The sequence below is a fragment of the Desmodus rotundus genome, chromosome 12 (assembly GCF_022682495.2).
Source record: "Desmodus rotundus isolate HL8 chromosome 12, HLdesRot8A.1, whole genome shotgun sequence".
Lineage (NCBI taxonomy): Eukaryota > Metazoa > Chordata > Mammalia > Chiroptera > Phyllostomidae > Desmodus > Desmodus rotundus.
In genome coordinates this window covers 19130828-19144902 of record NC_071398.1, presented here as the reverse complement: position 1 = coordinate 19144902, position 14075 = coordinate 19130828, and the positions used below count along the sequence as shown (strand labels likewise).

The 14075-nt window shown below is 43.1% G+C and overlaps 1 protein-coding gene across 16 annotated transcripts in view; it reads right to left on the bottom strand.

Annotated features, from left to right (window-relative positions):
• HYDIN (HYDIN axonemal central pair apparatus protein) overlaps positions 1-14075 on the bottom strand; it is a 338541-nt gene that overhangs the window by 265452 nt on the left and 59014 nt on the right. For all 16 annotated transcript variants that reach the window (XR_008425734.1, XR_008425735.1, XR_008425736.1 and 13 more), the window contains one exon: positions 3641-3840. Coding sequence is in view for 13 of the 16 variants with exons in the window: in XM_053915141.1 (XP_053771116.1) it covers positions 3641-3840 (200 nt within the window). In the remaining 3 variants the exon portion in view is untranslated. The remainder of the gene's footprint in view (positions 1-3640; positions 3841-14075) is intronic.

The window sequence follows — 14075 nt, the reverse complement described above, 5'->3', positions numbered from 1 at the left end:
CTGAAGCCAGAGAGGGAGGAGAACTACCCTGGCTTCCTCCTACCCTCTAACCTCCATCTAGTGCCCTCAACTTGTCAAACACAGCTGGTGTCCAGCTGACTCCGGAGGCTACCACGGGAGCTAACACAGCCCTTGGCAACATTGTAGGGAGAGGGCGAGGGGTGGGTCAGAGGGTACAGAAGCCCAGCACTGGCCCATGTTTGCTTTAGTCCAGGCTTCACTATTAATTTACCAGAGGAACTTAGATAAGGCATTTCCCTTTTCAGACCCTACTTCCTTCACCTGTAAAATGAGAATGTTGGACTATAGTTTCTAATGTCTTTATAACTGACTAGCCCTTAATTTGGCTCACCAATTTACCTTAGAAGTGTTTCTGTATCAGGAGATGACTCACATTCATAGCTATGGACTGAAAAGTTTGAGATCTTCTCCTGCCACTTCGCACTATTAAATCTGTGGAGTGATTTTGTTGCACTTCATGGGAACGTAATATGTAAAGAAACATTTATGTGTGGTGTTGAAGGTTCAGCCGGACAGTCCAGGGAGACATGGCTGCCTGCACCGGTTTGCTCCCCTTCGCTGGGTTCCCTTTCACACTGAACAAACACCCACGCGGTGGGAAGTTTTTAATGTGTATTACACCTGGTGGTTGTGGGAGGCCTTTCTTTAAATAAAAAAAGACTGCTTCTCTCTGAGTCCTGGTGAGCCAGCTGAACAACCTGCTTCCTTCTCCTTCCCATACAACAAGAGCCTCTCACCACAGGATGACACAGGCCACGTCCGCGCTGATGGGCAGTGCCAGCAGACACCGCTTTTCCAAAGAACTTTTTTTCCTTTGCTTTTGATGGTCGACCTATCTAACGTGATTCGGCATCCTGCTTCCCTGTGACTAAGGATGCAGAAAGCTAGAGTGTCTCTTCTATCTAACAATGAAAAAAAACCCGGATAAACAGAAAAATCACAAGTTTCTTGAACCCATCAGAGAGCTGAGGTTGCAGGGCACACAAGTGGCCTAAAATCTGAAAATGGACAATGCCCGTCCCCACAAGGGAGATGGGATACTTGCCAACTGTCCCACCGAAGATAAACAGAAGCTCCCTACAAGCAGAAGAAACAGTGAGGAGAAGAAATATTTGAAGAGATATGGCTGAGAGTTTCCACAAATAAAAAAAAAGATCCAGGAAGCTCAGAGAATTTCACTCAAGATCGAAACTGAAACTAAAATGCAAAATAAATTCCTTAAAAAGAAACCCACCCCTAGACACAGCGTATTCGAAGTGCTTAAAAAAACCAAATATGGGGTGGCAAAAGTAGGTTTACAGTTGTGAGTACATGAAACACAGAGTTTATTCTTATATTATATGAATTATTGTATTATTTATTCGTATTATAACTGTAAACCTACTTTTGCCCACCCATATAAAGAAAAAATCTTGATAGCAGCCCAAGAAAAAGACATACAGAAGAACAAAGACAGGAGTTGTAGCAGACTTTCATGAGCAAAATGTAAGCCAGAAGACAATAAAATGGCATCATTAAAGCACTAAAAAAAATGGGCATATATTACTGTCAACTCAGAATTCCATACTGTAGAGAAAATATTTTTCAAAAATGAAGGCAAAATACTTTTTTATTAAATAGACAAAAACTGAGAGAATTTCCAGTATGCCTGTGCTAGAAATAAATATTAAAAATAGTATTTCAGCCGGGGGAAATACAACACTAGACAGAAATTCAGATCTGTGTGAAATGGTTCAGAGACAGTGATGCTCCTGGGACAGCTGGAAGAATAAACACAAGTTCCCTGCCAAGGGATGTGCCTTCAACCTGCATTGTGGTGGCCCTGCTGCCTACAGCATTGCAGACTGAGAAACTTGAAAACTCTTCCACCAGAAATACCTAGAAAGACTGGGTAAAGTATAAGTTACATAAATGAGTGGCTGGGCATGCAAGCAATTAAGGCAAATCCACAAGATTCAAAAATGAAAAATCTAAGAACCAGAGCTGTAAGCCACTGAGCTAATGGGTCTGCCCTGGGTTCCCAATAACCTTGACGCCTGGGTTTTAACAGCCGACCTTGAGATAGTCAAGTCAGGGAATTTATAACAAAATCCCCATATAAAACCTGGAAACTTGAAGGGCTGCCAAACCATTACAAGGACAAGTCCTGTCTTGGTTTTGAGAGAAAGAAACACAGTTTCTCCAGGGACTCCTGACTTCAGACACGTGTCTTATGCAGGTGTGGGGTTTGAATGCGCACTATCAGTCCACAAATTCCCAAGCCAAAAAAATTACCAGAAGAGCAGTCTCCATAGTTTAATCATTGTGAATCAGGCAGAATTCTGGAGAGGTGATCCTTCAACCAGCAAAGGATTCCACAGATACAGCTCCTCTGAAAAGGAGCTCACAATCCAGATCAGTATACACACTTTTTTTAAGTGATGGAAAAGAACTTGACTCTCTGTTTCCTATCCTCCCGAGATGGTTGTTCTTAAATAGCGCTGCTGATCAGACACTGTTTTCAAGTTCCATGACAGTTGTTCTTTCCCACCTTATAAGAGAGCTCCTTGAGGGCAAGGCTTGTCTCTCTGGCCTCCACATGGTCCCATGGTGTCTACGGCCCTGCAGCTGCTTCTCAAACAATCAGACGAACATCTAGCTCCTTCACTTATCCTAGCTATGTGCCCTGAAGCAAATAGTACAGCCTTGCTATTGCTCCGTTTTCTCGTTTTCAAAGCCTGCAAACGCAGGCTGAGTTTTTCTCACATCTCATCCCTCTGAGCCCTTCTTCTGCCTGCCTCTTCTATTTTAAAGGCCCCTGTGATTACGTCGGGCCTGCCCAGGTAATCCAGGATGATTTCCCCACTTTAAGGTCAGCTGATTCGCAGCCTTAACCACATCTGCAAACCCAATCCCCTGCTGTCATCTAACATTACAGACTGACGGTTTCTGAGGATTAGAATGTGGGCACATCCAAGGACCCATTATTCTGCCCACCACACTGGTAGCGGCTCATTTGAAGAAACAATAAAAGAACACACGCTTATTATGTAGTACTTGCTATGTGACTGCAATGTACATTTATTAATTCATTTATTTCTCACAACAACCCTATCAAGTGGCTACTATACTTTCCCCCATTTTTCAGATGACAAGACTGAGCACCATGAGCCTAGAAGCTGGAAAAAGCAAAGAAATGGATTCTCCCCCCAAGCCTTCACACAAGAACCCAGTGAGGCCTCTGATCTACTGAAATATTACATAATAAATGTGTGTTGTTTTAAGCCACTAAATTTGTGGTCATTTGTTATAATAGCAGTAGAAAACCGATACAACCATTTATAAAATTCTTAGTCAAAACAAATATGTTTATTAATAGATCCCCATGGGCCATTCTCTATGCTGAGTAGGAGTCTCATCCAGCATTTCAGAAGACTTTGCATACCCAAAGAGGTAACCTTGAAATTTGGTTTCCTCTTGAGAAGAAGAGGAAGTCTGCCCTACATTAGTGAGATCTCCCAGCCTTGCGACTAAAGACTGTAACAAGCAGTTCCAACTCCAACTGCTATTCCAGCAAATTACTTGTGCTGACTAGACGCAGCTATAATCAATCAAAAACAAGAGCCAAAGGAACGCATACCTGTAAGTTGTGATGTGAAACACAGCGTCTTTGTTGCCAATGTTTCGTACCAGCAGAATCTTCTGAGTGCTGTATTTGACAGGGCAAGTGGAAAAATTCAGATTGTCAGGAAAATCTAAGATGGCCCGTGCACCTCTGGCTTTGATGGGTACAATAAACTTTTCTCTTTCGGTAACACAGGTCAACATATGGGTGTAATCCTACAGGAGAAGGTACAATAATTACTTGTGGAAACACCAACACGATCAATGTAACTGGGTGAGAAATATGGCCATATGCAGGCATCTAGCAAAAAAATTAATATATTCTAGGAAACTTTCTCAAGACAACTATAGTTGTACTTTCAATGAACTACTCTTTCTGACAGAGAGAGAACAGTTCAAGTGGTAAATCTACAAGCTAACAGAAAACTTACATTTCACGTGTTTCCCAGATATTAGGGAGGTCAGATGGGAGAGGGTTGAGGCACATTTTTGTTTAGGTCAGAGGAGGTTCACACCAGTTCCCTCATACCCTCCGTCTAACTACGCCCATTTGCCCTTCAGGAGCCTGTGTCAGATTCATGGCTCCTCCTAATGGTCTCTCTACGCCCCCACTCTTTACAACATGACTTTCACTCCTCCATCAGAGTGGAGTCTCTTTCTCCACCCCTTGCTTTGGCCAGTGGAATGTGGCCAGTTCCAAGCTGAAGCCTCAGGAAGCTTTGGGCATTGCCAGTCTTGCTCTCGGAGCACCGCCCCTGCCATGTGCACAAGTCCCATCCAGTCTACTGCAAGGTGAGAGCCCAGATGTCCCAGCCACGGTCATGCTAGACCGGCCTTCAGCCCCAAACATGTGACAGAGCCCAACCAAGAGATGCCTACCCAACCTTGAGTAGGCCTAGTCAAGACCAGCTGAACCACAGTCTTGCGAGCAATAATAAGTGTTTATTATTTAAGCCATGGAGTGTTGGAGTTGTACAACAATAGCTAATGGATACATAGCCCAGCGTAAACCTCACCTCTTGTGCAAAGCCATGACTGACCATTCCGAGTACAGATGCTGAGGCCCTGAGCGTCTACCATCCCCAGTCTTGAGTCTAATTGCAACACAGATGCTGAATTAAGTCACCCTTTAGACAGAAATCTCTTTAGACAGAAAAACAGAACTCTCGTCCTCAGTGTAGAAAAAGTTAAAAGTAAATCCTCACCCAAAGCAAAACCAAATGTAAAAGGAAAGTGTTAACAGTCCCCTCAAGAATAGGCCCGCTGTTAAAGAAATTTGTTGTCTAAACCAGGTTTATTTTTCTTCATTTTAGGTTTTTCCATCATTTTACTGTATGTTTTAGCTGCAAGCAATCTTCATAAATGTAAAGTCCACTTTGAACCTGAGTTTCCTTTTGGTAATCATGTAATAAATGGTACTCAGTGCAGGTTAAACACAAAACAAAGCTTTGAGCTTTAGACATACAGTAGGAATGGGGAGGTCTAACACACAGATTGACATATAGACCTGGCCATGCCTCAACTTCATGAAACCCACAGGACATGCAAAAAGCAATGGTACCCAATCAGTTTATTCATTCAACTACGTTTATTAAGTGTTCGGGCACTGAGCTAGGTCTAGCAACACAACTGAGTAGGACACAGGCATGGATCGCTCTGAGCTTACGTAATAATGGAGGAGATAACGAGCAGGTAAATAAAGCCTATTAATATACAGTGTATTACATTTACAAATAAAGTAAAAATCGAGTAGCCAGAAACACTCCCACGACAGAGCCCTTACACCTGCAGTCCCTCGGCCTCCCTAACTCCAAAGTCATAGCCAGCTGTCCAGTCAGCATCTTGTTGGGTGCAATTTTACCACGTCCCAAAGCAAAGCCCCTGGCTAACTCCACTGCCTGCAACTGTACATGAAGATGCCCTTCCAAAGGGGAAGGAATGGGGGCTGAAGTCCAGCCCATTCTGCTGGTTCCGACTGCAACAGCCCAGAGAGGGAGCCTTTTTCTCATGCTCACAAAGGCCAGCTGAGAGCCTGCTCGTTCACCTTCCCTCCCCCTAACCTGTTCCCTCTCTCTTCCCGGTCTTGGTACTGGCATCTCCATCTTGCCAGTGACCTGGATTTAAAACCCTGGAATGAGGCATCCTTGATTGCTCTGTTTCTGTCTCTTAGTAAATTCTGTAGGACCAACCTTCAAAATATGCCCAGGCTACAGAGACTTCTCACCACCTCCACATTGCCACCCTGGCCCTGGCCACTTCCATGTTTCCCGGGCTAACTGGACTCTATTTCAACCCTTGCTATTCTAAAGTCTGTTTTCCACACAAGGGTCAGGGGAATCCGGGTCAAATGGAAGTCCACTCAGGTTGCTCCCCTGTTCCAAGGCTCCCAAGCTGAGAGGGTTCAGGAGCACCAGAGCCTGGCACCCCTGTCATTTTCTCCCACATCTCCTCCTTTCCCACTTGCTCACTGTCCCAGCTATAGGCTTCCTTGCTGCTCCTGGACCACGCTAGAGATGCTCCTCCCTCAGAGCCTTCAAATATGATGCTCTTTCTAGAACATGCTTCCCTATAGTTATTCACATATATGTATAGTCATGTATACGTGTGTGTGTGTGTGCATACATATATATAGTTTGCTCCCTCATCTCCTTCAGGACTTCGCACAATGGCCCACTCTCTCACCAAGGCCCCCCCCCGACTGCCCTATTTTAAACCTAACTCTCCCTCTCCTGTCCCATCACTTCCTAGCCTTTTGCTCTGCTTTAGTTCTCCCAAAGCTGTCTAACATATTATATATTTTACCTCTTTATTAAGTCTATCATATGTCTCCCCCCAATGTCTCTGTATCAACAGGGATTCTGCCCATCACACTGACCTCATATCCCCAGTGTCTAGAACAGAGCCTAGTACTTAACATTCAACAAACACTTGCTGAATGCAGGAAAATGAGTAACATAATGTTGAGTGAGGAAACACAAAGCATGGTAAGGGGGAAGAGAGTGAGTAGAGTCCTTGTTTATACAGGGTGGTCAGGAAAGGTGTCTACGAGGAGGTGACATTTCAGCAGAGTCGTAAGTGAAGTGGGACTGAAGCCATGTGGATGAATGGCAATCTGGGTGAAATGTGATTCAGAGCCTGTGGCCAGAGGAACAAGGTGAGGAGAGGTGAGAGATGTTGCAGGAAGGTTGTGAGGAGCCAGATCAGGCAGGATCTTAGAAGCCACTGTTAGGACATGAGGATGGCCAAAAGCACAAATGACGCTGAACGCTGATCATTATGTACCTGGTTTACATTTTAGAAAAACCACCAGCTTCTATGGAAAAAGAGAGGCCAGAAGCCATTGCAACAGTCCAGGCAAGAGATGGCACTGACCTGGCCTAGTGTTTGGTGAGTAGTAAATATCTAACCAACGTTAGCTATCGTTATGAAAATGTTGTATTACGTACAATGATTTGTGTAGGGCACATAGGAAAAATTCAACTTGTGTTTACTGTGGTTAGGAAAATAATAATGATAATCCTGATAATGATAATAATAATAGAACAAGATAAATTCAGAAAACAACAAGGGCTTTGGACAACATAAAACATGGTGAAGTGATAATGTGGTAAGGGACTGCTTCAGGCCAAAACAACCAAGGAGGCCTCCCTGAGGAGGTGACCTTTGCATAAAGACCTGAACAGCAAAAGAAGCCAGTCAGGCAAGATCTAGGAATGGATTGTCCCTAATGAGGGGAATTGCAACATAAAGGCCCTAAGGTTGAAGCAAGTAATAAAAATTAATGGCCAGTACTCATAAAATTTATTAAAATTGAGTTGTTGGGATCTTAACTCTTCAAATGATTCCAGTTTCTAGATGGTAATACCCGGCTCAAAAATTATGTATTCGGACACATGGAAGTCCATATTACACTAAGCATACCTGATCCTAGAAAACCCCACAAAATTCAACAATGAAACAGTATACTCTGATTACATCAGAATCCTAAAGAGATAAGTGCTATTTTCATTTTTTCTTAGGAGATCAACCTAGCAAGCAAAGCTTTTGTTGGGAATTAGACACCGGAGAGCTCCTGGCACATATGGAAACAATGTTAACTGAGGCTTTGAGAGAAAGAACAAAAGATGCTGCTGAATCCAGGGTGAGAGGCGACCCCAAAGTAACTTGTCCTATTTTATTCCGTATGTGTATATTCTCTGCCTTGTTCTGTAGAAAACCGAGCACAGCTGGAAAGAGTTTAGGAAGCTAACTGAGATGTTTTCAAACCTTTTCAAATTGCCAAATGAGGAAGACTTGGAGTTTGGCTGGAATTACACAGGGGTGGGCAAAAGCAGTCTTGAAGTCAACCACCTCAGGAGGCAGTGGGGCTGACCCACGCAGGTGGCTGAAATTCAGGTTTGTTTACTGATTTTCAAAGACTACAAGAATGTGTAAAGCATGGAGGCTGGCTCTTCGAGCACTTAGGAGGTTGTGCCTAAGTGCACTGTGCCACTGTGACATTCTTTTGAGTTAATAAAGCTATTGTGATGATAATAATAATCTGCATGTCTTTTTCCATACGAACAACTGTAAACCTACTTTGGCCCCCCACCTGTGTATTTTTTTAATCAGTTCACACACTCATAAAAGATTATGAAGAAATTCTTTAAACAACTCCTCGAAAGTGTGTTCCAAACTCTGGAGTTCTATATTTAATAGGACTGCATTAGATTATGTAACGTACAATCACATATTTGCTATACTGGCCTACAAGTAATTCAGATGCTGTGTATGACTGGGAAGGCTCTATCAGCCCTCGAGCTCAGCAATTACTTCAGCTGACACATCCCTTCCACTGTACTTGGATCCAGAGCCATCGGGTCACGATTCAGAGCCAAAATATTTATTCTGAGTTCTGGATAATAATTACTTTCTACCCTGAAATGTTACCCTATGTAACAATGCTCTCCAGATGGAAATTGCCATTCACTTCTCATCTGTTAGCCTTCCTTCCAACACGCCTTTCCTCCTAACTTTAAGGAAACAGCAGAATACGGAAATGGCAGATTTGGCTTTCTGAAAATGAAAAGAACAAATCTTCAGTTTACATTAGCTCCATGATACAAGGCAAACATGGCAATAATACTGTCCTTTCCATTATCGGGCAAAGGAAGATGATGTCTTCTGCAGCAAATGCCTCTCAAGGCATTGGGAGGGGGCGCACAGCCAGTGTAATTAAGTCCTCACAACCCTTTCTGCCTTTTCTCCACTCCTAAACTTGATGCAGGAATGGCTAACACAGTAAAACCAGATCTGACTAGAATTTAGTGACTTTAACCCTTACTGTCTCTGGGAAATGTCATAAATTTCCTACCCAGTTCAAAGTATTTATTACGTATCTTCTCAGTCTGAAATTTACCCCTCAAAAGGGAAGAATACTACCAGCAAAGTCTTAATCAGTTTAAAAATGAAACTGTCATGGGGATGCAATGTACAACATGGGAATAGAGTCAATAGTATCATAATAACTATGTACAGTGACAGATAAATTACTAGATTTACTGTAGCAATCACTTTGTTAGGGATATGATTGTCAAATGACTATTTTGTGCACCTGAAACCAACATAACATTGTATGTCAACTATAATTTAAAATAAATTATTTTTTAAACTGAGTCTGATCAGGTATCATGAGCCTTGTCCTCTACTACTCTGACTCTTCATGTGATTTCACTGGCGTCTCAGCTCCCTGGAAGCATCTACATTTCTCCATCTGTGACCTTTGGCTTGAAAAAAGGCCTGAGACTTCCAGATTCACTTTTATCCTTAGTATATACAATGATAATGTGGGTACTTCATGATTCGTGTATAAATCATCCACTCCAAATAGTTAAATTTCCTCTTTGGCTTTTTTGCTTTCTAAGTAATCCGTAAACCCACCAATCTACTTCTCTTTCCCCATATACTCTCCCTTCACCCCTGTTCCATCTCAGACCAGCCCCTCTCCTTGTGTACTAAAGCTCAATCCTTCTCAACTACCCCAGGATTTCCTGAAGCATCACTTTTCCCTCCACTGGTCATTCACGCGTCAGCTTATAACCATGCTTGGACAGCCTCGCCTTAAATAACCTACCCTTGACCTCAACATCTACCTCCAGCAACTGCTCATTTTTCCAATTACCCTTCATGGCAAAACTCCTCAAAAGTGTTATTTATGCTCAACATCACTACCTCCTCACTTCCCACTCTCCCCCAGACCCACCCCATCAGGCTTTTATACCCACATCCCACAGAAACTCTTCTTGCCAAGGTCACGAGGGACTGCCAAATCCAATGGCTAATTCCACATCTTTATTGTATTCTACTTTTCATAGCTTTAGACACAACTGATCTCTCCCTCCTTTTTAAATCTCCTGGTTTGCTTCCCACTTCATAACGACCCCTTCTTAGTGTCATCCTCTGTTGGCATCTCTTCCTTTCCCCAACCTCTTCTTCAACTACACTCATTCCCGGCATCATCTCTACCCCTTGGTGAGAGGTACCATCTTTACACTTAGGACTTCCAAATATTTGTCTCTAGCCCCGACATCTCCCTTTTACCACAGATCCATGTGTCCAACTGCTTCCTTAATATCTCCACTTGGATGTACATATGAAAGTTCAAATTCAACATATAAAAAAACAGAGCTCTGGATTCCTTACCTTACCCCAAGCCAGCCTTATGAAACTGCTTTTCTCCCACTGTCCCCTACCTGAGTAAATGGTGCCACCATTGGGTCAGTTGCCAACCAAAATACTGAGTCAGACTAGATTCCTTTCCTTCTCGCGCCCTGTATCCGGTCCACCAGCCAGTCAGGACCGCTCTACCGCAACAACACACATCTTTAATCCACCCGCTTTTCCTCACCTTCACTGTCACCTCCCTAGTCCAAATCATCCTCATCTTTTGCCCAACTGTTACAACAGCCCCTTGTCTCTGTTCAGTTCTGCTACATGGAACAGGGAACAGAACAAGAGCAACTTAAACTAGACAGATTTTATTTCTCTCCCACAAAGAAGTCCAGAGGTAGACGGGCCATGTGGGTATGGCAGGCCCACAGTGTCATCAGAGACGCACATTCCTAAATTCCTGCTCTATCATCCCAGCACACAGCGTCCATCTCCAGCGTCACCGCACGGGGCAGTCATTCCTGGGATGCCAGCCCTCACAGCCCAGCTGCAGCCCCGGAGGAGAAGGCAGAAGGGCAGAGAAGAGCACCTCCTGCTGTGTCAGCTCTCATCAAGGACAGGCCTGCGAGTCCTGCTCACACCTCATCGGCCAACACTTAGACACCGCTGGGAAGGAAGCTGAGGAAATGCAGTCTTTTATTTTAGGTGGTAACGAAGCCAATCAAAATTTGTGATTCTCTTACCAGTAAGGAAAGAGAAAATGGGTGTCAAGGGTAGGCAACTAGCCAATACTCACACCCCCTTCAATCCACTCTCTGTGCAGCAACCAGAGGAACCCCAAAATGTAAGTCAGATATGTCACTTCTAGTCAGAACCCACCATGGTAAAGGAAAGGGATAAAGTATTTATCCCATCTTTGCTGTATGAACTTTACCTCAGAATGCTCATTGGACCACTACAAAAATAAAACATAAGAGACATTGTGTTCTTGATGTGATGCAATAGGAAGTTACCTAAGAATTATTGCCTAAAATAATCAAATATGAACCTAATCGAGTCTCTAGACCTAACTTTCAGTTTATAAGAAATAGAGGGGACAGAGGACGAGTCTATAGAACCTGATAGGGATGCAGTCAGCACCTTGTTTGGATGCAGATTTAAGCAAACCAACGACAAAATTATATTTACATACAATTTTTATATCTCGATGGGGAGTTCTGAATACTGAGTGTATATTTGATAATGCTAAGGAGCTTTTAGTTGTAGGAGTGATAATGGTATTGTGGCTATGTTAAATTTTAAAGGTCCTAATCTTCTAGAAACAAAGAATGAAGCATTTGTAGATGAAATAATGCGACATGTGGGACTTGCTTCAAAGCCGTCTGAGGTAGGGAACAGGACAGGCGAAGTAAGATGGTCACGCACTGACAGCTTGGAAATGCGGGTGGCGGCCGTTCACTGTCCTGCCTGTTCTCTCTCCTTTTACAGATGAGTGAAAGCTTCCAAAATAAAAATATTTTAATATGCACTTTAAAAGGGCTCCCTGTCATACTTTGCGTGACTTCTAAGAGCCTTACTCTCTGCAACCTTGTCTCCTACGCTTTTCCAGCGGCTTCCTCTACTCCAGCCACATTGGCCTTCACACTTCCCTGAGCCTGCTGCCAAGCATGTTCCAGTCCAGGGCCTTTGCACTTGCTGCTCCCTCGCCCAGACAAGTATGTCTCCCCTCAGAGAGTCGCACGACTTAATTTAGTTCTCTGCTCTGATGTCACCTCATCACAGAAGTCTTCCCTGGTCCTCCTCTTGAAAGGAAACAGGATCCTCTCATCCCTCTATTCTCTATCAGGTCAATATCTGACGTTAAATTACATATTTATTTGTTTACATATAGTGGAACATAAGCTCCAGGAAGGCCAAAACTTGTTCTGTTCTCCAAAGGATCCCAGCTCATAAAGCTGGGCCTGGCACAGAGTGAAAGTATATTATCCACTTTTGATACCTTTATTTGGGTAGTTAAGTATCAAGAGATCTTTATAAAGAGAATTCCCAACACCATCACATTGGCCTTATTATAAAATGATACTGATCAAGTCCAGAAAGCTGAAGAGTAGTAACTCGATGATGACCTGAAGCAGAACGGTGAGAAGCGCTCCTCTCAGAGAAGACCCTTGGACATCTCCCTTCTCGTTGAAATGACAAGAACGTTAACATCTAGTACATACTGCCACAAAAAGACATTTGAGCCCTTTTTGTAACTTTTGTTTTTAACATTTGCAGGCTGTTCTCAAGTTGAGAAAACCTCTTCGAATTTTGCTGAGATAAGCTTTGACTTACTCATCTCGCTGGACAAGTATCTCCCGCATACATCCTGCCTGGCAGCCGGCACCACGCAAGGCACCGGTGTTTCGGGAGCGACCCAGACAGAACTAGAGAAAGCTAATCCCAGGCAGGAAGAAAACGAAATCCCTGTCCATCTTTTGCCAACAACAATTGTTGATTGTGGAAAATTTTATGGTATCTAAACTTTAATTCAAAATGCTGGCAATGTAGTTCATTCTTGTCGTATACCTAGATAACATAAATTATGTTCACATTTTTCTACTATTCTTGGGCCATAATTTTTTAAATTTCATAGGAACAAATCAAGAAAACTATTTGGATAACTAATTATATGTCTTCTTAAACCATGACTGAGCAATAAAACTGCATTACTGCATATTTTATTCGCTGTGGCCATTTTCCGATGATAACACTATCGTAAACGGAGGCTTCCTTCAGCCCAAGGAAGTACCCGTTTTTGCTTTCCTACAAAAGCCTAATGTTTTTCTTTCTCCTTTTAATACTGATAGTCAATATACAAATGTAACAGGTTAAGAAAAATGCCAGGCTCCAGAATTTTATAGTGCTATGACAATACTGACTTATATTTCTACCATAAATGACAAGTACACTGGGATTATTAGATTAATATAATAACACATCCAATCATTTCTAAGTCTGTGTGAGAAGAAGCGATAAGGAAGGCCAGAGAGAATTTGCTGCACCCGTTATCTGGGCATTCGGCATTCTTAACAAGTTAAATCCCCAGGAAGCCAGATTAAGAGATGACAGGGGAAAATGTGAATTGTATTATCATCTTGGACATGCTAATATTCATGGGTGCCGAAAACCCAGTTGAAGGGGGACTGGCTCATTAAGCTGTGGCATGCTGCAATTTACGTATCTCACCCTCCAGATGTGAGCAGGGTAAATGCAAACAGCGTGTGCTCGGATCGGCAGGGGGTAGCGAGGGAAAATAATATGTACATTGGCTGTCAATTCTGCCAACTGAAGAAAGAGTGACACAGTGAAGAGACTGACTTTTATTTTCCCTAAAATAAATCTGGCTGCATTCTGGAGCAGCACCAGAGACAGCACGGCTACCCCTCGCTGGTCACTCTGTGCACAGCCCTGTTGGCTCTCCAAGAGTAAGAGTGGATGTAGATGCCCAGACACTGGAGGAACTGCTGGTAGTGGGGCCCTGCTGATGGTGCAAGAGCAACAGGACCTTTGCAGAAAAAAGGAACCGAAACTAGGAGGGAGCACTTCCCCAAACACCATCCGTCTTAGTGAGCAAAAGGAGAAATCACTATGTCCTTAGAAAAACAAATTCTGTAAATTATGGTATAGCTTAGAGCCCAACAAAACAAAACCTTAATGTATCCAAAGTTGGATAACTGCATTTCTCATAGGTAGCCACCGTTCTCACTTTATGCCTCCGCATACATGCATGTAAACCTCTGATAACTTTCACATATTTAGAA